Here is a 23,747-nt window from a genome sequence, read left to right as displayed (position 1 = left end):
CATCCTCCAACTCAACCCTGGACACACATGAGAAGCACTTGGGGGACTTTTTAAAAAGGTGCCAATCCCCGCAAGAGACTTATTAATGACAAAAGGAAAAATAGTACTTTCACATGCAGACACCATCATAACCATGTGACAGAAGTAAGTGAATGGTAACGGGACCATTGACCTCACATGCCTCCTGGCACTGCCAACGGTACAGTGTTACTTCTGTGATTTTCTTGCCAAAAAGGCATCACCTGCATTGAATCATGAGGAAACATCAGCCAAACCCAAACTAAGGAACAGTCTACAAAATAACTGGCCAGTACTTTTCAAAAAGTGTCAAGGTCATGGGAGTCAATGGAAGACTGGGACACTGTTCCAGATTAAAGGAGAGTAAGGAGATGTGACAATTTAATGCAATGTGTCATCCTGAACTGGATCCTGGGCCAGAAAAAGGACATGAGTAGGACAACTGATGAAATCTGAAAAAGACCCATGGATTAGTTAATATTATCATATAAATGTCAGTTTCCTGATTCTGATCATTAGACTGGTTATGAAAAATGTTAACGTTAGGGGAAGCTGGGGGAAAGGTACTCTTTTTGCAACCATCTTATAAGTCTAAAAAGTTCACCCACTCTCTTATTTTGCTTTTTCTTCACAGGTGAGAGGCATCCCTCCCGAGCTCCAAGGCTGATGGCTCTATGTATGTGTGCTGGAGAAAGGGTCCCTTGCCTCCAGTCCCCCATGTGCAATTTTGCCAGTTGTGTGGCCTCGTGGAAGGTGCACATTCCATACCTTAAGATCTCAAATTCCAAATACAGGCTCTCCCAATTATCTACTGCCCCATCCTCTCTCTTCACTCTCTTGCCCTGACATCTTTGTCTCTCCTCAAGCGACCCTGAGTGCTCACATTACCCCTCTCCACTCTTGGAGCCCCCACACCCACAAAGCCCTCCCTCACTTCCCCCGCTGTCTTCCCTCTGATGCCACAGCAGTTGCTACCCTGTTTCAGCCCCCAGCCTTGTAGGGTCAGATCTTCTCATCTCTACCTCTCATTTCCCTAACTTATTACAGGGCTTTGGAAAAGGCTTGCTTATACTTTTTTATTCCCTCCCCGCTCCAATGTCTATGATGGTGACTTACACATCGTCTGACTTCATGATTTTGCTAATTGACTCAATTGTCTAAGACATTTCATCAGTTGAACACGGTGTTCTGGGACACAGATGCTACCCTTGGGTGGCCAGTGAGTGTCATATTAAGTTTCATGGGCACGGACTACTAAGAGCAGCCAATTGTTTTACAAATACATGGTCATGAAGAGAAGCACGTGCAAGAATGAGCCCCCTCATGAGCAGCCACTCCCTTGACTGGAAAACGATGTGGCTCATGCCTCACTCGTCATGCTGCCGTGGATCGTGCTGGTGCTCTGTCTAGGTAAGAAGCACACAACTCTAAATTCTTAGTTGTTTTCTTGAGGCTTTCTGAGCCACACACGATGGGAATCTGGGGATACTCAGCGGAGCAGAGTCACAGAGGGAAGAATCTGGGGCCTGACAGAGCTTCTCAGGGTGAGGGCTCCAAGGTGAGAAGCACTCTTGCTAACTGCCGGGGGCCAGGCATATTAATCCTATGCCAGAAGCCTCACTGACTTCCACGTACAACTGACTGGTAACAAACTTTATTTTTAATTAATATCTCCAAGAGATATTTTTAAATTACATGATTTAAGTTACAGGATCAACTTAAGTAGTAACCAATATTCCAAAGTTCCTATCTCACACTCACTTCACTAGTCACACTATCAGAACTATATCTCTTTCCCTTCCAGCGTGAGGACATAGGAGTGACTTCAAATTTTTAAGTGTATATCCATATAATAACTTCTTCAATTAGAACTATGGCTGGGAGCCTTTCCACTGCTAGTTTTCTCATTAAAAAATACAGCAAAGTGGGAAAATAAGAAATTAGTAAGCCAAACACTAGTAAAAATCGCTTATGTCAAGATCTCCAAAAACTCAGAAGGTTCTGAGTTAAATCTCTTGCCTTAAGCCCAATGCTCCCTCAGTATCCATCACTGTACTATTTTACCATCCTTAGTGGCAACCACTCAGACACAAAGTAGAGATTCGAAAATACAATTTTAGAAGACGAAAGGAGATACTCACTTACCCATTAGTGCTTCTAGACCATGTTCCTGACGTACTCATAGTCCTTTCCACCCACTCCTCCTCTGGACCCAACAAGGCCTATCTACTCGGCAGATCTCAAAGTGGCCTCATAGTAGGAGTGAAAGGTGATAAGGTGGTTCCTCACAGATGCAGGCACAGGGTTGTGGGGTAGAAGACTGGGTCTGCCCACTCTCTCACCTTCAGTTTTTAGTACAGTTACTAGCTAAGCCTAACTTTAAATATAAAGTACACTTAAAGATAAACACAGCAAAAGTAATACGTTTAAAGTAATACTGATTTAGAAATTAAAGGGCAAAAAAACCCTTTAAAAAAGATATTCTACTTCATAATAATAATTAAGTCAAAGTAGTACAATATTTTTTCCCTCCCACCAGAGGTAAAGACTTCTAAAAGAAGTCTGGTGGGTGAAAAATAAATTGGTACAACAAACTGGATGGCAATTTGACAAAATGTATCAAAAAGCTTTAAAAGATGCACTCTCTGTAAATCACACATTATACTTCTAGGAATTTACCCTAGGGAAATAGATAATTACACAAAGATATAAGTATAAGCAGTGTGATTTATAACAGCAAAGAATTAGATGAGAAGTTATCCCACTGAACTGATTAAATTACAATGTGCCCATAAAATGGAAGACCACGGCAAGCTTTAAAGATAACGAAGTAGATCTATACTGACATGGCAAGATGTTAACATTAAAAGGAAAGATAAACCAGGTTACAGAATAGTATGATCCCACATTCATTTACTTACTTGCCCAGGAGAGAGAGGGAGGGGGAACATATGAATGAGACTCTGTAAGGATATCCTACCATGTCAACAGGAGTCACTTCATATGGTAGTGGAATGAGGAGGAGCTTTAAATATAAAGATATATATATAGAAATCAATCACAACTATTAGGCATAATGAAAGGAGCACAGCTCTCTCACATACCTCCCCCAGATGCCTTGCACCCCCTTGTTACCTACAGAGTGTTTAGGAAAAGAGAGAGGAGTTGCAGATGTCAGCCTCCTCTTCCCCCACCAAATGACTTCAAATGAACAGGGCTTTGGCCAATAGATGCTGAAGTAAGGAGGAAGAATCTGATGACGAAGGTTGTGAGCCAGGAACATGAAGGAAACATTTCTTTCTTTTTTAAGAAGATTTTATTTTTAATTAATCTCTACATCCAACATTGGGCTCAAACTTACAACCCCAAGATCAAGAGTCCCATGCTCAGGGCGCCTGGGTGCCTAAGTCTGTTAAGCCTCTGCCTTAGGCTCAGGTCATGATCTCAGGGTCCTGGGATCAAGCCCCGCGTTGGGCTCCCTGCTCTAGGGGAGTCTACTTCTCCCTCTCCCTTTGCCCCTCCCCCTGCTCATGCTCCTTGTCTCTCTCCCAAATAAATAAAATATTAAAAAAACAAAAAACAAAACAGTCGCATGCTCTCCTGACTTGAGCCAGCCAGGTGCCCCAAGGCAACATTTCTTAAATCAGTCAGGAGGAGAGAGACCAACCAATTTTCTCAGAGAAAATGAATTATGAATTGAAATGTTAGATGTGAAGCGACACTGCAAGTATGGAATCAGAGCATCTTAAATGTTGAAAGGAACATCAGAGATCATCCAAATAAGTGTGTGTGTTTTTAAAGATTTATTTATTTATTTGAGAGAGAGAGAGAGCACGTGTGAGTGTGGTCGGTTGGGGGAGGCAGAGCAGACTCTTTGTGGAGCCCAACACAGGGCTCGATCTCACAACTCTGAGATGTAGACCTGAGCCGAAACCAAGAGTCAGGTGCTTAACCAACTGTACCACCCAGATGCCCCAAGTGGTCTTTAAATCCTTTTGGGGCCACTGATATCCTGCTCCCTACTTCCATCCATCACCGTTTTTCAAAATAAAAATCTTATATAGAATCCCAACATACAAATGAGGATAAAGTAAAACTAAAAAAACGGACAAATGAAGAAGGAGCACCTGAAACCATGGTTGGCTTTGCTATCTAGAGCACGCCTTTGGAACATTAAGTTTAAAAGCAAAAAACCACATATACCAACATACGCTTTCCCTGGCCCCCATTTCTAACCAAAATAAGAATCCCTGCTTTAATCTATCCCATCGGAAATATCAAAGTTTCTCTAAATAAGTAGGCAGCAAACTTTTTGTGGGTCATATAGTCTCTGTCACAACTAGTCAACTCTGCCACTGTAGCAGGAAAGCAGCCACAGACCATATGTCAACGAATGGGCATGGCTGTGTTCCAATAAAACTTTATTTATTAAAGCAGATAATGGGCGGTCCTGGGCTGTAGTTTACTGACTCGTGCACTGGAAAATATGTGGTGGGCAGAAAATAGGCCAAAGGGTATGTGACCCTAGAGTTAGCTGTATACAACTATCAAATCCTCTCAATTCTCCTTCAGAAATCTAGTCACATATCTTGCTTCTCCTCATCCTTCAGCTTTCTTTGGCACCAGCATTCTCTCACGAAGTTCATCTTCTACCATTACGTCCATCTTCACCAACACATTTCCAATCTCACCCCATCTCTGACTTGAAACATTGCTAGTGGGAATGAAAAGTGGCACGGCAACTCTGGAAGACTCTGATGGTTTCTTGCAAACTAAACATGCGGTTATCTTATGACCCAAGAATTGTACTCTTGGGCATTTATCCCAGAGGAATGAAAGCCTACGCTCAGACAAAACCTGTACAAAAATGTCCACAGTAGCTTTATTTGTAATAGCCAAAAACCGGAAACAGCCTAGATGTCCTTCAACAGGTGACTGATTAAACACACTGGGGTACGTCCACAGAATGGACTAGTAAAACTCAGCAATCAAAAGGAATTATCACTACTCACAACTACTTGCATTGATCTTATGGGAATTAAGCTGAGTGAAAAAAAGCCAGTCTCAAAAGGTTATACACTGTTTGATTCTATTTATAAGATATTCTTTAAATAACAAAATTATAGATTTGGAGAACAGATATGTGGTTGCCAGCAAGGGTTAGGGAAAGGGGGAGAGGAGATGGGTGTGGCTATAAAGAGATAGCAAGGGGGGCCTTGTGGTGATGGAACAGTTCTGTCTTAATTGTGGTGGTGGTTACAAAGAAACCACACAGCGACACACGTGCATGAGCACACATATAAAACTGATGAAATGTGAACAAGGGCTGTGGACCATATCAATGTCAATTTCCTAGTCTTGATACTGGATACAGTTATATGCCATTTTACCACTGTATACCCTGTATACTTTTTTGCGACTTCCTAGGAATGAATAATTATTTAAAAATAGATTTAAAACAAAGCAAAACCACCACCACAAAGATTTCTGCAGCTCCCTCAGTCCATCTTTAGAGTGTACGTAAGGCCTTTTTCAATCTACCACAACCTCCCCCTGTGGCCTCACTTCCCACCATTCCCCTCTATCCAGTCACCCCTATAATGTCACCCTGAACTTGTCACCATGTTCTGGACATACCATAAACAGTTTCACATTCCATTCCCTCTCATTCTTTGCCTGGCAACACCTTAAAATCCAATTCAAATGTCACTTCAAACTTACTGCTGTATCTGTACCTGTCTCTGACACAGGTAGTACTGTTTTATTCTGCTGGCTCCCATAGAATTTCATTCATATCTCCAAGTCTCTCTATATCACATTATATTATTTATATATCTTTCTTTTAGTAGATTATAAACTCCTTAAGAACAGACAAAATTTGATCCATGTGCCCATCTGTCTGCCCACAGAGATGAGGGCACTAAAATGTCTGTGGATTCAATCAAGTTGGGAATCTTTTGCAAAAGATGACAACGGAGGTAACAAAGTCATCTTTTGCAAGAGCCTGTCCTTCCAACCACCATGCACATGAAACTTGGCATAAGGAAACAATTCACATGGGAATCATTGTTTATAAAGCCATCTTTTTCAGGAACAATTTTGAAATGATCTATTAAGCAGAATTTTCCATGCTTCTGTTCACCATTAGTTTATATAATCAAATTTATTATAATTTACATGTGACTAGTTATTATTATTGAGAAATACCTCAAAGAGCTCAGATTTTTTGGTGGGGGGAGGAGGGAGGCTTAAATCATTTATTATTTTGTTTTATATTTTTCTTTAAAGATTTATTTATTTTAGAGCTAGAGTGTGCACACATGCACACATACGAGCAAGGGGAGGGGCAGAGAGAGAGAGAGAGAGAGGGAGGAAGCAGACTCCCCACTGAGCACAGAGCCCAATGTGGGGCTCAATCTCAGGACCCTGAGATCATGACCCGAACCAAAACCAAGAGTCAGACACTTAACTGACTGAGCCACTCAGGCACCCACTGTCTTATATTTTTCTTTTTTAAATTTCTTTATACCCCCCTCTGGTTTACAAAAGAATCATTGTAAACACTTGTCCTCTACGTATGGACCAATCTATATTTAATGCCTTAAATATCAATTCATTCTCAAAAAGGTATCTATTACATGACCTCATTGAAAAAAGAAAGTTTTTAAATCAAAGTAAATTAAGATATAAGATGTGAGATGCAATCTAAAAGTAAACAGAAAAATATTGTTGGTGCCAAATATCTGACAAAAGCAATTCTATTTTCACATAATTTTTGTGTTAATTAAAAAAACAAAACTCCTATACACACACACGCACGCACCTCTCTACTAAAGAAAATGTCTGAGTAGTCTAAGCTGAAAGATCATGGACTAAGAATAACCTATTAATAACCTTCTGGTGTCAAAGACTACTCTAAACAAGTTGAGTAACCATGAGTCACTGTTAAATGGCCATGCTAGGAAAGGCTACTCCCTTCGCCCCTCTTAAATATGCCAACATAGAGCAAACTTATTCCTCTCATGAAACGAGTGAATATAGCCATTCAACACTGGAAAACAAGCATTCACAGCAATGAAGGGACCCAAGTATAAGCTGAACAAGGCAGTCGAACCTTCTTTATACAGCATGCAGTGGGCAAAGAGTGTGTAAATAGTCATTACATATACAGATTCATGTGGCTGTTAGCAATGAAAGAACAAATTCCATCCCATCCCACTCCACCCCCATGCCCCAGTTACCTAAAAATAAGGATGGTGAGATAAACCATTTTTCCCCCTAAAAGTATAGGGAAAGTAGTTTTTAAATTCTTTTAAAAAGGTGTGGCATGGTTCCTAAGGGACTAATCTATTTGTATTATATACAATTCTTAATATGGCAGCTGTGTACCATGTAAAACAAGTAAAAATACCAATATTACAAACAAGGGAATAAACATTCAAATGTTTTATTTATCATTTCGTCTACAAGATCACAAGAAATGAACGAGAAAATGCCCGTGGATATAATGAGTAAAGCAGAAACAGGCACAGATTCACCATGAGTTTGGCAGAGCTGGGAGTGAATTCCACCTCTGACTCCAATACATGGGTTAATGGGTTATATTAGAAACAATAGCTTTCTTTATATGGATCATGAGAATAATAACAGGCAACTATTATACCTCAAAATAAGATAGATGCCTATTTTCTATGAAGGCACCTTGCAAAATACGGTGTTGTTTCAACATAAGGATGTGTCAACCATGCAAAGTTTGTATTCCTTCTACAAGACCTAAGTGGGCTCTCAGCGGTGCCAAATATATATCCAGAGACAGAAATCTCCTCTCTCTCAGAGAAGCCAATTTCCACCTATTATTTTTCCTAATAGCAAGATGAAATTGGACTCCTGTTTTACTTCCACTTACAGGTTTTAATTCTATCTTCCGCCACCATCTGGAACCTTCCCTTTCCTCATATAAGATGATCCCCTAAAAACATTTTACTAGGAGCCTAGGGCTCACATTTTATTCTTTCTCTACTTCAGATCTCCAGTTCATTCAATTATTCCTCATGGCAGAGTTCTCCATTTCTGTGACAGCTGGTCACTCCTCTCTCAACGCATTCAAGTATGGACTGGTCTATATACAGCAAAAGACGATCACTTTGAATTTAAATACTGTATTTCTATTATTGCCACCTAGGCTTTCAGTAGTCCTTTTGGGTGCTTCTATTGGGTGCTACGATCTATTCTCAGGGCAAATGTATGTGGCTTGTAAGCCACCTCTATCCCAGCTGACCCATGGATAGTCTTTTCTTACTCTCTTTATTGAATTATAATTGACATACAAGAAACCACAGATTTTAAAGTGTACAATTTGGTAAGTCTGGACTTATGTATACACCCATGAACCCATCAAGACATTAAACATATCCATCACCACTAAGAGTCCTCCGAAGTCCCCTACTTTGCCAACCCCACTCTAACCCTCCACATTCCTGCCAATCCCAAAGCAACCACCGACCTGCTTTCTGTCATTATGGGTATCCATAGAGTTTTGCAGAAATAGAACCATACATTATGTACTCTTTATAGGCTGGTTTCTTTCACTCAACATAATTATTTTGAGATTCAATCATGTTGTTGTGTACAGCAACAATTCCTTCTTTTTTATTGCTGAGTAGTATTCCTTTCTATCGATGTACTGAAACTGGTTTATTCACACACTTGGACTATTTCCTATTTTACACTATTACAGATAATGTTGCTATGAATAGTTATGTACAAGTCTTGGTGTGGACATATACTTCTTGTTCTCTTGGGTAAATACCCAGGAATGGGATGCTAGATACAAAATTAGCTTTTAAGAAATGGTTAAACTGTTTTTGGTAGTGGTTTCTCATCTTACAGTCCCACCAGCAGTTCCAGATGTTTTGCATAATCGTCAACATTTGGTCTAGCCTGAGTTTTCAATTTTTGCCATTCTAATGGTGTTCAATCTCCTCATAGTTTTACTTTGCAATTCCCTAATGATTAATATCTTTTCAAGTGCTTATCTGACTGTGTATTTTCTTTGGTGAGTATATTCGGACTTCTTGCCCACGTTTTACTGGATTGTTTGTTTTCATATTGTTAGGTTTTCAGAGTTCTTTGTATATTCTGGATGCAATCTTTTATCAGATATACGCTTTGCAAAGATTTTCCCTCATTCTGTGGCTTTTTCATTCTTTTAAGTGTCTTTTGATGAGCAGAAAGTTTTAGTGTTGATGAATTCCAATTTATTAATTTTTTCTTTTAATACAGCATGCTTTTGGTATCATATCTAAGAATTCTTTGCCTAGCCCAAGGTCACAAAGATTTTCTATTTTCTTTTAGAAGCTTTATAATTTTAGGTTTTACATTTAGTTGTATGATCCATTTTGAGATAAATTTTGTACCCGGCATGAGTTGTGGGCCCAACATTTTTTCTTTTGCATATGCGGCTATCAAATTGTTTCAGCACCAATTGCTGAAACAACTACCCTTTCGAATTGCATTTGCTTCCTTGTTAGAAATTTTCCATAGACATGTAGGTTTATTTCTAATTCTGTTCTATTCCACTGGCCTATGTGTACTTCTTTATGCTGATGCCACACTGTTTTGATTATTGTAACTTTAGAATTCTTGAAATCAGGTGGTGTGAACCCTCCAACTTTGTTTTTGTTCCAATTTGTTTTGATTGTAGGTCCTTTGCATTTCCATATAAATTTCAGAGCCAGTTTGTTAATTTCTACAAAAAAGTCTGCTAGAATTGCAATGAATCTACAAATCAGAATTTCAGGAGAACCGACATTTTAATAATGTTGCATCTTCCAACCCATGAACAGGTATATCTCTCACTTATTTAGGTCTTTCAACTTAGCAAGATTTCGTAGTTTTCAGTGTCTAGATCTTTCAAAGATTATCCCTAAATATTTCATATTTTTTGATACTATCCCAAATAATTTTTTTTCAATTTCAATTTTGGGCTTTTCATTGCTACTATACAGAAATACAACTGTTCTTTGTATACTGATGTTGTAACCTGTGACCTTGCTGAACTTATGTAATATTCTAATAGGTTTTTTGTAAATTCCTTCAGCTTTTGTACGTAGATGATCATGTCATCCACAAACAAAGACAGTTTTACTTCTTCCTTTTCATGCCTTTTATTTTTTTCTTGCCTGCCTGCGCAGGCTAGAAACTCCAAGAACAAGGTTGAATAGAAGTGGTAAAAAGTGAACATCCCCTTTTCTTTTGTTTTTCCCCCTTTCTTATTCTTGATCTTGGAGATATATGATTCAGCCTTTCATCATTATGTATATAGTGCTAGCTGTAGGGTTCTTCTAGATGCCCCTTGTTAGGTTGTTCTATTCCTAATTTGCTTAGAGTTTTATCAGGATCGGTTTTTTTTTCTTCTTTCTTTTCATCTACTGACGTGTAGTTTGTGAATACAACGAATTACATTGATTGATTTTTGAATGTTAAACTAGCCATGGGTTCTAGAAATGATACATGACTTGGTCATGACGTATGGCCCTATTAGTTTATAACCTGTGCATCTATGTTCATAAGGGATATTAGTCTATAGTTTTCTTGTAATGTCTTTGGTTTGGTATCAGGATAATCCTGGCCTCACAGGATGCGTTAAGAACTATTTTTTTTCTTAAATTTTCTGGAAAAGTTTATGTAGAAATTGCGTTATTTCTTCCTTAAATGTTTGGTAGAAATCTTTAGTGAAACCATCTATGCCTACATTTTTCTGTGGGAGAAAATTACTAACTAAATTTCAAATTACTTTAATGGATATAGGACTATTAAAGTTATCCATTTTTTTTCTTGAGTGAGACTGGGCAAATTATGTCTTTCAAAGAATCTGCCCATTTCATCTAAGTTGTCAAATTCATTGGCATGAAGTTGTTCACAATATTCCCCCTCCCAACTTATTACTTTTTTAATATCTGTAGAATCTGTAGTGATGTCAACTCCTTCAATGATGATACTGGTGATTTGTGTTTTCTCCTCATCAGTCCTAGCTAGAGTTTATCAATTTTATTCAACTTCTCAAAGAACAAGTTTTTGATTTTTTTCCTGATTTTTATTTAACAGATTTCTGCTTTGATCTTTGTTTCTTCTTACTCCGTTTGATTTGCTCTTCTTTTTCTGGTTTCTTAAGGTGGGCACTAAGACCTTTCTTCTAATATTTGTATTTAGTGCCATAAAATTTCCCCAACTAATGTTTTAGCAACATCACACTAATTCCAATGTTGTGTTTTTGTTTTTATTCCACTCAAATAACTTTCTAATTTATTTGATCCATGAATTATTCAGAAGTATGTTTAGTTTCCAAATATTTTGGAATTTTTCCAATGCTATTACTGATGCCTAATTTAATTCTACTGTAGCCACAGAACATATGTTATATAAATTTATCCATTTAAAGGTACTGGAACTTCTTTTAAGGCCCAAAATATGGTCCACATTTACTAAAAATGTGCCGTATGTCAAAAGGAGGTAGGAGTGTTCTGCTCTGCTGTGGTTGGATAGAGGGTTCTATAAATATCAGTAAGGTCAAGTTGGTTGATCGTATCTTTCTGGTCTACTAGAAAATCCTTGGTGATTTTCTACTTAATTGTTCTATCAAGTATTGAGATTGGGGTACTGAAATCTCCAACTATAACTGTGTATTTGACTGACTCACCTTGCAATTTTATGTTTTTGCTTTACTTTGCTTTAAGGCTCTGTTACTAGATGCATAAATATTTAGGATTGTTATGTTCCTTGGATTAACTGACCTATATTTTATCATGAAATGATTTATCCCTGGTAATATTCTTTGCTCTGAAATCTACTTTTGCCTGATATTAATAAAGGTACTCCAGCTTTTTTTTTTTTTTGACAAGTATTACTATGGTATATCTTTTTCCATCCCTGTAACCTAATTGTGCCATTATCTTTATTTATTTATTTTTGAAATATTTATTTATTTAGAGAGCAGGAGCATGGGGGGGGCAAAGGGAAAGAGAGAGAGAGAGCGTGCATCCCAAGCAGACTCCACACTGAGCATGGAGCCTGATGTGGGGCTCGATCCCATGACCCTAAGATCATGACCTGAGCCGAAATCAAGAGTCGGAGGCTCAAGTGACTGAGCCACCCAGGCACCCCTCTGTCATTATCTTTAAAGTTCATTTCTTATAGGCACATAAAGTTAGGACTTTTTCATTCAATCTAAGGATCTCTGCCTTTTAATTGAGGTATTCAGACCATTTATATTTAATGTGATTACTGATATGGTATATTTGAGTCTATCATCTTGCTGTTTGTTTTCCATTTATCCCATCTGTTCTTTAATATCCCCCCTTTTCCTCTTTTTCTGCCTTCTTTTGGTTTAATCAAGTATTTTTAGTGATTCTGTTTTATTTTTTCCTTTGGCATCTAGCTCTGGTTTTTAAAAAAATTTTTTTTAAAGATTCTAATACAAAGCTATATTTTTTTCTGTATTACATTTTATCAGTTAAGAACATGCCCTTCCTTCAACCTCTGCTCCACCACCCCTAGCTAATAAACCCTCCTCTGGTGCCTGATTTAGTTACATACAGAGTGTACTACCCTTCTACAATATTTGTCATTCACAAACTCTGCTAATAAGCCCTTTAATTCTCTTCATATAAATCAATAACAACAAATCAACAGCTTAGAGTTGAGGGCAGTATCTTACAACAGATCACTACAACCCTGCCTAGAAGCTCTGAGTGATCCACTAATCATGTCCACTGGGTATAATTATTCATCCAATCATTAAAAATGTCCTCTGAGCATCCTGAACTACAGGGGAAGATAATTAATAAACATAAAACTATATGGAAGACACTAAAGACCAATAGGGTAGATCTCTTGAGAAAGGTCATTTATCTCACTGCTTCTATGTGTGGTAGCACAGAAAGGCAATGTGATACTTGGCCAACATCATAAAAATCTAGAAGATATCTGGCTATTATCCCTTATTAGTCACAAATTCAAAATACAAATTGTTATATATTCTCAGTAACACCTGTTTTATCCTATTCAGTAGGAATTAAGAGTTCAGAAGAGCCACAAGGTAACAGCATTTCAAGTTAACTGTGCTTTCAATAAATGCAAATAGTTATTGAGCTCTGTCTTTGGAAGGTTTATAGTCTAACAGGGGGAAGAAAGAATAAACAAACATCATTAGTATATTAAAAATGTTAAGTGCTACAAAGGAAAATAGAGCAAGATCAAAAGGAAGAGGAATGCCAGACAGAAGAGTTGTATTTTGAATAGGGGGTTGGGTGAAAAGTGACATTTGAGCAAAGACGTGAAGGTGATAAGGGAGTAAGCCAAGCAGAGAGCTGAGGTAGAACATTCTAGGCAAAAGAAACAGCCAAATGCAAAGGCTTAAAGGCAAAAGCATGACTGGAATGTATGAAGAAAGGAAGCCAAGGAAGCCAATGTGTGTGTGTGGGGGAGCACCTGGAAAAGGGACCACTGAAACCACAGGCCTGACTGTCCAGGGCAAGGGTCATCATATATTTTTCTGCTAAAGGGTAGACCGTAAGTATTTTAAGCTTCGCAGGCCACATTAAGATCTCTGTTGCATATTCTTCTTTGCTTTTTAAACCACTCCTTTGAAAATGTAAAAACCATTCTTAGTTCACGAGCCTTACAAAAACAGGCCTAAGGCAAGGATTTGGCCTGTAGAACTTAGTTCAGACCCTTGTAAGGACTGTGACTTTAAGGGAAATATTATTTGACTCCTGTTTGGAAGAACCACTATAGAGGAAGGAAAGAGAGAGAGAGTTAAAAGGATACTGTAGTAATCCACAGCAGAGATAACGGTAGCTCAGACCGGAGGGGTAACTAGCAAAATGGGAGACATGGTTAGATTCTGGCTTTTAAATATTTCCCCCCCAGATAAAGCGAATGGATTTGCTCATGAAATGAATTTAGGAAATGTGAAAGGACTCATTGATGACGCAAGACTTTTGGCCTGAAAAGCCGGAAGGACCGAGTTTCATTAACTATGGTTGGAAAGACTGTGAGTGGATGTGTGAAGTGTGTGTTCTGCTTCAAAATAAAGTAGAATTTATATTCTTTCAAACCCGCCACAACTCTGTAGCTATTTTATTTTTCTAGAACTTCAGAATAATTTTTTAGGTTACAAAAAGATCCTACTGTGATCTGAATTGCTGTAAGTTTAAAAATTAATTTGATAAGAAATGGCATCTTAACTATTTGCCAGCTGAAAACATGGACCAGGCAGGTATTCTTTGGTGCCTCTGAACAAGGTTTTATGGTTTTCTTCAAACAGGTTCTTTATACTGCCTGATGAAAGTATTCCCAGACATCTTATATATTTTTTTGTTGCTATTGTAAATGAAATACTTTCTTTAAAAATTACGATTTCTAGATAGTTCTGATTCGTATTTAGGGATGCTAAAATTTTCTACTGATTTAGCTGCCCTTGTGAACTCCCATTTTCACATTGGTTTACTTGTGTTTTATACAGATATATGAATATCCCGACAATGTAATTTTCCTTATTTATTTGCAGTAGCTGTATTTTTTATTTCTAAATCATTTCTTTATGCACTGGCTAAATTTCCAGAACAATGCTGAGTAAGTCATAGCAAGCACTCTGGTTTTAATGGGACTACCCTCAAGTTTTCAGTCTTAAGTATGAGGTCAAAGTTGTTTTTCATGGTTTTTAATTGAGTGATCAGATTTTCATCTTTCCATTGTATTTTAGGTCTCAGTTCCCTCTTTACCATCTGCATCAGTTGCTACTTCCTTTTGCATCTTGATAACAAGGTGAGTCAGAAATTTCAGGGTCCTCCTCCCTCTTCTTAATTTATTTTAGAACAAGTAATTTGCATGGATTGCCTTTTGGAGTTGTCCCTTTCCTTTGGGAAATTTATTTTTCATAAATTCAACTATTTTTCTTTGCTTTGTTTATTCTAATAACAGGAAGTCTATTCTTGCTAAGGTTTAAAGCATGAGTTCTCATGCTTACTGACATTTTGGGCCAGGTAATTCCTTGCTGTGGGGGGCTGTCCCATGTTTAGCAGCATCTCTGGCCTTTACTAACTAGATGCCAGTTGCAGCCCTCCCTCCAGCATTAAAACCAATGATGTCTCTAGACACTGCCAAATGTCCCATAAATGGGAAATTGCCCCTGGTTGAAAACCACTGATTTAGTAAAATAGATGATATGGATTCCAACAGAGACTAAACTTGCTTTCTAAAGATTTATATATTTATTTATTTGGGGGAGAGAGAGAGAGAGAGCATGAGAGAGTGGGGCTTGATCCCACAACCCTGAGATCATGACCTGAGCCGAAACCAAGAGTCTAACGTTTAACCAACTGAGCCACACGGGCAACCTTAAACTTGGCTTTCTGTAATTATAAAACTCATCTCCAATGCCACCTCCTCAATGAGGCTTCCTCATATAACCCATCTAAATTAGGATACTCTCCTTACCCAACGCAACCCACCTATACACACATACACCTTCTGTTAACTACCATAGATTTCAAAGCGTGGACCTCTGGGGACCTTTAAGACCCTTTCAAGGGAATCATGAGGTCAAAACTATTTTCAATCAATACCAACACATTATTTGCCTTTTTCTGCTATACTGCCATTTGCACTGATGGCACTGACCCCCTAGACTGAGTCAAGACACGGACAGGAAACTGTACTAGCCATCATTGTCATCTTCATTATCATGCACTCAGTTAAGAACAACAAAAAAGTCAGTTTCACTTAAGAATGTCATGAGGAAGCAGGAACAAAATATTCATTTTATTATAAATTTTGATCTTTGAGTACACATACGTCTTTTTAACATTTGGTGTGATAAATGGGGAGTGTGCATAAAACACTTTCTGCCCCTTACTGAAATATAACTGGCTGTCTTAAGGAAAGTACTTGTATGATTGTTTGAGCTATGAGCTGAACAAGCCACTTTTTTAATGGCAAATCATTTTTACTTGAAAGAAAACTGACAAATCATTCAGGCTTGGATATCTGGCAGACATATTCTTGAAAATGAATGAAGTAAATCTGTCAGTTTTAGGGAAAACACCCAACAGTATTTGTTACCAAATTTCAATTTTGAATGTAACATGCATAAGTCCGACCACTTTCCAATACTTAGACTTTTCTGATGGGATTAGTGGTAATACTTAAAAATGTGAATTTTTTATATTGTATAATGTGTCAGCATTTGGAAGATGTGTATATGCCAGTGATCCAATACTTTGTAAATGATCAATGAATGTTACAAAATCATGCATGGATAAAAGATCTTTTAAAAATGCAGAGTATGAAAAGCTTATTCACATACTTTCAGATTCTGTTACAACCAAGGAACTATCAATTGTTGAATTTTGGTTTGGTATAAAAAAATATTCAAAATTATCTGAAAGGCTTTTCTTAAAATACACTTCCCTTTCCCACCTATACATCTGTATGAGGCCAGATTTTCTTTATATACTTCAACCAAAATAACATATGACAGCAGACTGAATGCAAACACAAAGATGAGAATCTAGTTATTATCTGTTACATCAGACTTTTTAAAAAAAAGTTTTATCATATCATTGACATTTACCTATATCTTACTATGGGACTTCGAGAAACTATCTAGAATTTCCATGCAAGATCTACTAACTGAATAGCCTTTCACAAAGCTTAATCCCATGAATATGAATTTCTTTTCTTCACAGGAACACAGGTAAACCACAGAGTCTTAGACTTAAAAAGATGTTAAGCAGTCTAATATTCAATAACCCAAGACAGGAAACAACCTTCTAAAATAAACCAGGGTGGAAAATGTCATTCCAATGAGTGCTCATTCAAACAATAGTAGGTATCCAGCCCATGGGAGTCAGGTACTGTGGAGGGCACAAGTGGACCAGAAATAATACATGGGTCAAAGAGCTCATGTTCTAAGGGAGACAAAAACCTGACACAAATAAAATCATGTTCAAGATGGTGGCAGTGCTGGCATTTCCAAAGGAGGTGGCCAAAAGGTAGAGATTTGTTTTAGGGGGCAAGGGTGAAGTAGGAAAGGGAGTACTCTGGGAAGCGATCTAGGAAAAAGAAAGGTATAAAGTGGTTCTGAAAGATGAATGGGGCTGAGGTAGAAACGGAGGGGGTGAATAAGACAAAGGCATTAAAAACAGTATAGGTGATTATTTGCTTTAGCTGCTCTAACAGAGGCCAGCTGAGATTGTTAGAGCACACAGAACTAAGGGGAAGAAGGGCTGAAAATTACCTAGAGAAGCAGAGACCAGGTCATGAAGGGTCTTGTGTGCCATGGCAGGAGTCTGCACGGAAGGTTTAAAGAAGGGGAGGTATTTTAGAAAGAGTATTAAGGACCAAGCTACTGCTAAGGTCCTTAAGAAAGGTCATGAGGGTCTTCATCAAGTGGGAACGGAAGTCAGCATCAATTCATAAATCCCTTAGGAAGTAGGGGTTGATACTATTTCATGAAAGATCACAACTTAAAGAAGGAGACAGATTGGGATGAAAGCCAAGTTTTAGACTATGGTGACTGCGTAGAGGGAGATACTCGTCATGGATAAAGGGAACATGGAAAGGAGGAAAGGAAACCGGGAGAGATGCCTCTCCAAGAAGACCACCAGTGGCAACAGTGATTTCAGGAATCACATAAACCACATCAACGATGAAAACAAAAACAAAAACAAAAACAAAAACAAAAAAAAAACCCCAAATTTAAATAAACTTGAAAACCTAAAATGAAAAACCGAGGAAAAAGTTGGAAATCGATTTGCTAGATGGCAGTACAGAAGAAAGCATGTGGCGTTTAAGCAGCAGCAAATACCACTTTAGGATTCTATTTTAAAAATCCCAAATTGGGATTTATTGATCTTTTAAAATCACCTCATACTCTGCCTTACATTTGCTCCTAATCAAAAGATTGAAAATATAAAATAAAGCCAAATGCATACCTTTTCTGCTTTTTTGTCAGAAATGTCTTGCTTTTCCAGAACGGCCATGCTCTCCTTCAGGTTCTTCACAATGTCTGCTGGCGATTTGTGAGACTTCCCGAACGGGAACGGCATGGCGGCAGCGACAGACGCCTCGCTGCGCTCTGCCTACTTTACCTGCGGACACAGCACAACACAGAAGTGAGAAAAGTGGGGTCAACAGAAGACATACTTTTTAAATCCTAATGTGGGAAGAAAATCAGTGTTTGAGAAAGTCATTTTATGACAAGACTTTCAAAATGAGCATGAACTGGGAAACCCACAAATATACAAGGGAAATGATAATGCAGAGATATCTTAGAATGACAGAACACTTTGTACTTTTCAAGATACCTTTTTTATCACCTGCTCTCCTGACCACCCATTTAAGGAGGAACATGCTGGTGCTGATGAGCAGGGCAACTAGTACTGCCAGGCCCACACTAAGCACTTTAATTCCTCATCTTATGGGATCTTTTTAAACAATTCTCTGAGGGACATTATTACTCCCATTTACAAGCAAACTTTAATGAGGTCAAGAAACTGACTCAAGGTACTAAGCAATAAAACCAGCTCAGGTCTGTCTTGATCCAAAGTGTCCTTAATCACCACACTATAACCTCTAATTAAGAGATACCTGTATTTTACAGTTGAGGAAACTGAGGCAAAAAGCGAGGTAAGGAGCTCAGCCAAACAGCACTAGCAACAGGCTCACTCTCTAGGTCTCTCCAGATGCACCTTGGCCAGTGTTTACACTGTTTCCTCCCAAGCGCCCATTGGGCACACACCCCCTTCTCTTCAGTCTGTTAGGGTCTCAGAGTTGGAGGGAATCTTGGACCGAGCCTTGGGCAAATCTCCCAGCAGATCCTCAAGTTCCTTAAGTGACAGTTTCAATGTGTACTCTTTCTGCCTGGGTAAGACTATCTCCTACGAAGGAACTCATTGAATAAGACCCTGGGGATAATGAGCTTCTGGAAGTTCTTAATTTTTTGTGGGTAGCAGAAAACAATATTTCAACCATATAAACCACAATATTACATCATGTAAAAGGAGGACATCAACTATTCCAAGAAGTCACCATGAAAAAACAAAGTTACAAACAAGACAAACAATGGAAGTAACTTGGGAACGTGTCAGAACTTATAATTACTTTTACTAAATAAAATGAAAGAAGTTATGTTCACAGACATTAAACAACCTCATGTAAGATACCAAAAGATAACGTTTTTGAGAAGAATCTTACAGATCACTTAGGTCAGTGGTTTTCAAACCGTGACTTCCAAACTCCTATATTTAACTGTCCCTGGGGCCCACTGCCCACCTCCGCCAAAGTTTTTTCCCCATGTCAACATAAAATATCTCCACTGCACAGCATCATTAACAGTTCTTTTGAACTTTGCCTAAGACTTCACTTGAATGAAGTATTTGAAAGTTTTTTCTCTTAAGTTTGAGATACAGTGACCTGCATATCTGTTTATAAACACACAGGGGGAAATAGCATGCAAATTAACACTAATGTTAAGCCTACAATTAAATCATGAACAAGTGTGTTATTTCTTGACATGTTTTGATATGATATGTTCTGACCAATCTTTACACCCAAAGATCATCTTTCTATCAGCTTGTAAATCTGCTTGATCACAGGACCAAGGAAAAATGTCCTCAGACACAGGTTCTCAAAATCCAAAGATGCATAAAATTATATCTAAATATGTTTTCTATGACGAGAAGTTCAGATCAATTATAGCTGAGTTATCCCAAGGCTATTACATTATCTGATTACCTGGCTAGGTACACAAGCTATGTTCACAGACATAGACATCCACAAATTCTGGATCATTCTTTCCCATTACTTTTTATTTTTGAGGGGGTAATGCAGGTTGCTTTTCCATAAACACAGTGAATTCACAATCACGATAAATCCTCTGAAAATACAATCTTTCCTATTTGTACTCTGCAAATAATTGCAACGATGCTACAAATCAATGCTGGGTGGAGGGTGGGAATGTTTAATGGTATTTTGCAGGAAGTGTTATGGTGCTATGCAACAGAGATATTTTCAGCTCTGGCTCAATGGTGGAAGAAGTGACTTTCCAGGGCAAAGGGGGTTTTAAAAGGTTCTACCATAAACCAAATACTCGTCATAGCAGAAAGAGTACAGCTGTCAAAGAGAACCCATATAAAGTGCTTCTGTGAGGGAAAGAGGAAGCATGACACAATCATTCCTTTTAATTAGTATACTATGGAGCCAAAATTTTGCAGAACATATAAACTAGTAAGACTGTATTTTGAGGAAACACAATTAGTAACAAGTACTCAAAACAAGAAGTGCACACTCCTCAGCAAGATCCTTGAAGGATGTGAAACATACTCAGGCATATGTCTGAGTTTTGGAACTGACAATCCCAAGGGTATGGAGATACCCAGGCTGAAGTAGCAATGGTAAACAAGGATTAAGATGTTAAAAGACACCTTTCACCGTAATGACCTGCCTGCCTTTCCCGGTTCCCCCTTTCCTTCTTTACCATCAGCAGTATTTCATTACAAGTATTCGACGGAGTTTTAGGGATTAGTAACAAAAGCCCACTAATGAAGGCCCTTCAATAATTCTGCACTGCCCTTATAATAAAATTCAAATTCCTACCATGGCCATCCTAAGGCTTTACCCATTTCCAAGTCATGGCCCAGTGCCCCGGCCTTTATCACAGAGATCCAGCCACACTGATGTCCTTTCTGTTCCCAGAATATGCCAACTCTTTCTAAGCCAGAGTACCATGTTTGCAAATATGGTAAAAGCCTTAATTTTTAAATCTAGATGGTGGGTATGTGGGTTTTCATTGTTACTCAACTTTTCCGTATATTCAAACTATTTCTTAATACTGTTTTAAAACTGCCTAAACTCTGTTTTGGACGTAACTGGAGTTCGTGAAAGAAAGGACAAAAATATATATTATAATAAAAAAAATCCGTTTAGCTTTCAAATACAACCAATTTCCTCCATCCCATCAAAAAAAGTTTTTTTGGTTCATAATATACCTCAGCAGGATTCTTTGGGCTGAGCCAAAATTATTAATGCAATTGGGAGAAAACCAACCACTAGTTAGAATCCTAGTTAGGATTCTAGAGGGCTATGGAAACCCATACCTACAATTCTCAAACTAGAGGTACGCTTGCTACTGATGGAGAACCATGCTGTATGCTTGAACCCCAAAGATAAAGAAGCCTTGGACGGGAAATTTAACTTGAAAATTTGAGGGACTGGGTGGACGGTGGGGGTGACGAATAATTAAATATACTAGTTTCATATTAAAACCAACATTTATGGAAGTGCATGCTAAAGCTGCATGAAAGGAATCTGCGTGAATACTGAGCACTGCACACCCCTTAGCTGCCATGCACTGCTCTCCCTTAGCTGTTTTCCTTTCTCTCCAAATGCCCTTTCTTTCTGCATTCAATTCAATGACTCATCTTTGCTCCAACATTGATGTCCTTCCGGGTTCCACCCTTGGCTGTGTTCTTACTCTATATTCTAATTGACCTCATCTACCCATGGTTTCTTTCTTTTCTTTTTTTTTAAAAGAATTTATATATCAGAGAGAGAGAGAGCGCGCGCACGTGTGCATAAGTGGGAGGCAGACTGAGAGAATCTGTAGGAGACTCTGTGCTGAGCGCCGAGCCCAATGTGGGGCTCAATCCCACGACCGTGAGATCATGACCTAAGCCAAAACCAAGAGCCAGATGCTTGACTGACTCGGGTGAGCCACCCAGGCGCCCCTACCCATGGTTTCAATAATCTGAAATCCGTCTCCTGCCCCAACCAATTGGCCTACATCTCCAACTACTGCTCTCTATCAATGTCCTCCAGGCAACTCAAACCTCATCCCCAAGTCCTACTTCTTTTTTTAAGTTCTACTTCACAGAGAATGAATCCGTTGTTCATCCAGTCACAAACCCTGGTCATCATACCAGACTCTTTCCACTTCCACATATAATCAGTTCACAATTTCAGTCAATTCTATTTTCTCAATCTCTCTATGCTACAGACACCAAATGTAGACCTTCACTACCCTCCACATAGGGCAGTGGTTGTAAAGGGGACCCGTATCACCCTTAAGGGATGTTTTGGGGAAATTTGGGTCACATGATCGGGACCACTGAAATCACCAAGAAACCCAAAAAAGCAAAAACATTTTTTGTGCTATTGTTCACATAAGCAAGGCCTTCAGCAAGCTTCTATATCCTTGGGGGGTGAGAGGGGGAAATTGGGCTGGGGGTCAGAATAATGAAAGTCCTTCTACCTACTTCTGCACCTGTATCTATCACTGAGAGTTAAACTTCTAGTTTTTAAGAAATGGTGTCATTATTCATTATGCAAAATTCGAACATTAAAGGATGACACAAGGTAGACAGTGAAAGTCACCGGCAAAGCCTACAGAGACAACAGGTATTAACAGTTTGGTATATATTCTCCTTTTCACTACTTGCTCTGTAACTGTGGTCTTTTGTACTGGGAGTCTACTCTCTTCTTCAAAACAGAAGGAGACCAGATGATACTAGAAATGGTCACTTAATATCTTACAAAAACAAAAACTGCAAATTACTGCTCTGTTATGTGAATACTCCTAAGAGCACAAGGCTCCACCCCAAAAAGTCCTGGAGAACATACAGAACACCCATGGGGAAAATAAAAGTCTAACATCATTAGAGTGAGCACTGCTGGGCACTGCCCTTCCTAGGCAATCTGGCTGCTTCTGGCTTGTGCAACCCCCTCCTAACTGTAACTAATTCTACTCACCTATGTACTGATAAATACTGAAAAGTAGTCAAATGGTCCATAAGCCACTCATTAGGACATTCAACCATTCACATACTAACTACACACTCACTATATGCCAAAAACTAAAGGCCTTAAGGGTGCCTGCTCTAAGGAAGGCAACACTCTGGTGTGCATGGATGTGGGTGTAAGTATGTACAGACAATAAGGAAAAGTGCTGAATGACAACACATTCCTAGACAGTTGAGTTCATAGGACTCTACACTAACATATCTGTTAGATCTGACTCATAAACTTCGTGGTCAAAGCAAAAACTACAAACAACAAAACCCCCCACATACAATAATAAGACTGTTACACACAAAGACTATTAAAGTACTTAATTAAGCAGTCATGGAAAGTGTGAAATGTAGTACACACCTGAACCCATTTTTAGATAGCTGGCTCTGAGGCCTCATGTCCTGCTTCTAGGGCTGATGTTCTTGAATCCAAACAAATACCGAATATACACAATATGCCAGATATTGTGTGAGGTGCTAGACTATCCAAACAGCTGTGCAGGGCAATTACATAAAGCATAGTGGTTAATTACATGGCTTTAAAGATAACCTGAGTTCAAATCCTGATCTCACCATGTCTTAGCTTACTTAGACTTTTTTTTTTTTTTTTAAAGATTTATTTTATTTCTTTGACACAGAGAGAGGCGGTGAGAGAGGGAACACAAGCAGGGGGAGTGGGAAAGGGAGAAGCAGGCTTCCCGCTGAGCAGGGAGCCCAATGCAGGGCTCGATCCCAGAATGCTGGGATCGTGACCTGAGCCGAAGGCAGATACTTAACGACTGAGCCACCCAGGCGCCCCTACTTAGAATTTTCTAAGCCCCTTTTCCTCAACTCTAAAATGAGAACAACGACAGCTACCTCACAACTTAGCAGGAGAATTAA

At 38.7% G+C, this 23,747-nt stretch overlaps 1 protein-coding gene across 1 annotated transcript in view; it reads right to left on the bottom strand.

Moving 5' to 3' along the window:
- Positions 1-23,747, bottom strand: part of CAB39 (calcium binding protein 39) — an 86,127-nt gene that overhangs the window by 31,451 nt on the left and 30,929 nt on the right. Inside the window, exon 2 of the mRNA XM_045794143.2 lies at positions 18,015-18,170. Within this exon, the coding sequence (XP_045650099.1) occupies positions 18,015-18,128 (114 nt within the window). The 5' untranslated portion in view covers positions 18,129-18,170. The remainder of the gene's footprint in view (positions 1-18,014; positions 18,171-23,747) is intronic.

The sequence above is a fragment of the Ursus americanus genome, chromosome 1, assembly GCF_024610735.1.
Source record: "Ursus americanus isolate L20-20 chromosome 1, mUrsAme1.1.p, whole genome shotgun sequence".
NCBI classification, from domain to species: domain Eukaryota; kingdom Metazoa; phylum Chordata; class Mammalia; order Carnivora; family Ursidae; genus Ursus; species Ursus americanus.
This window is presented reverse-complemented; position numbering and strand designations above follow the sequence as displayed.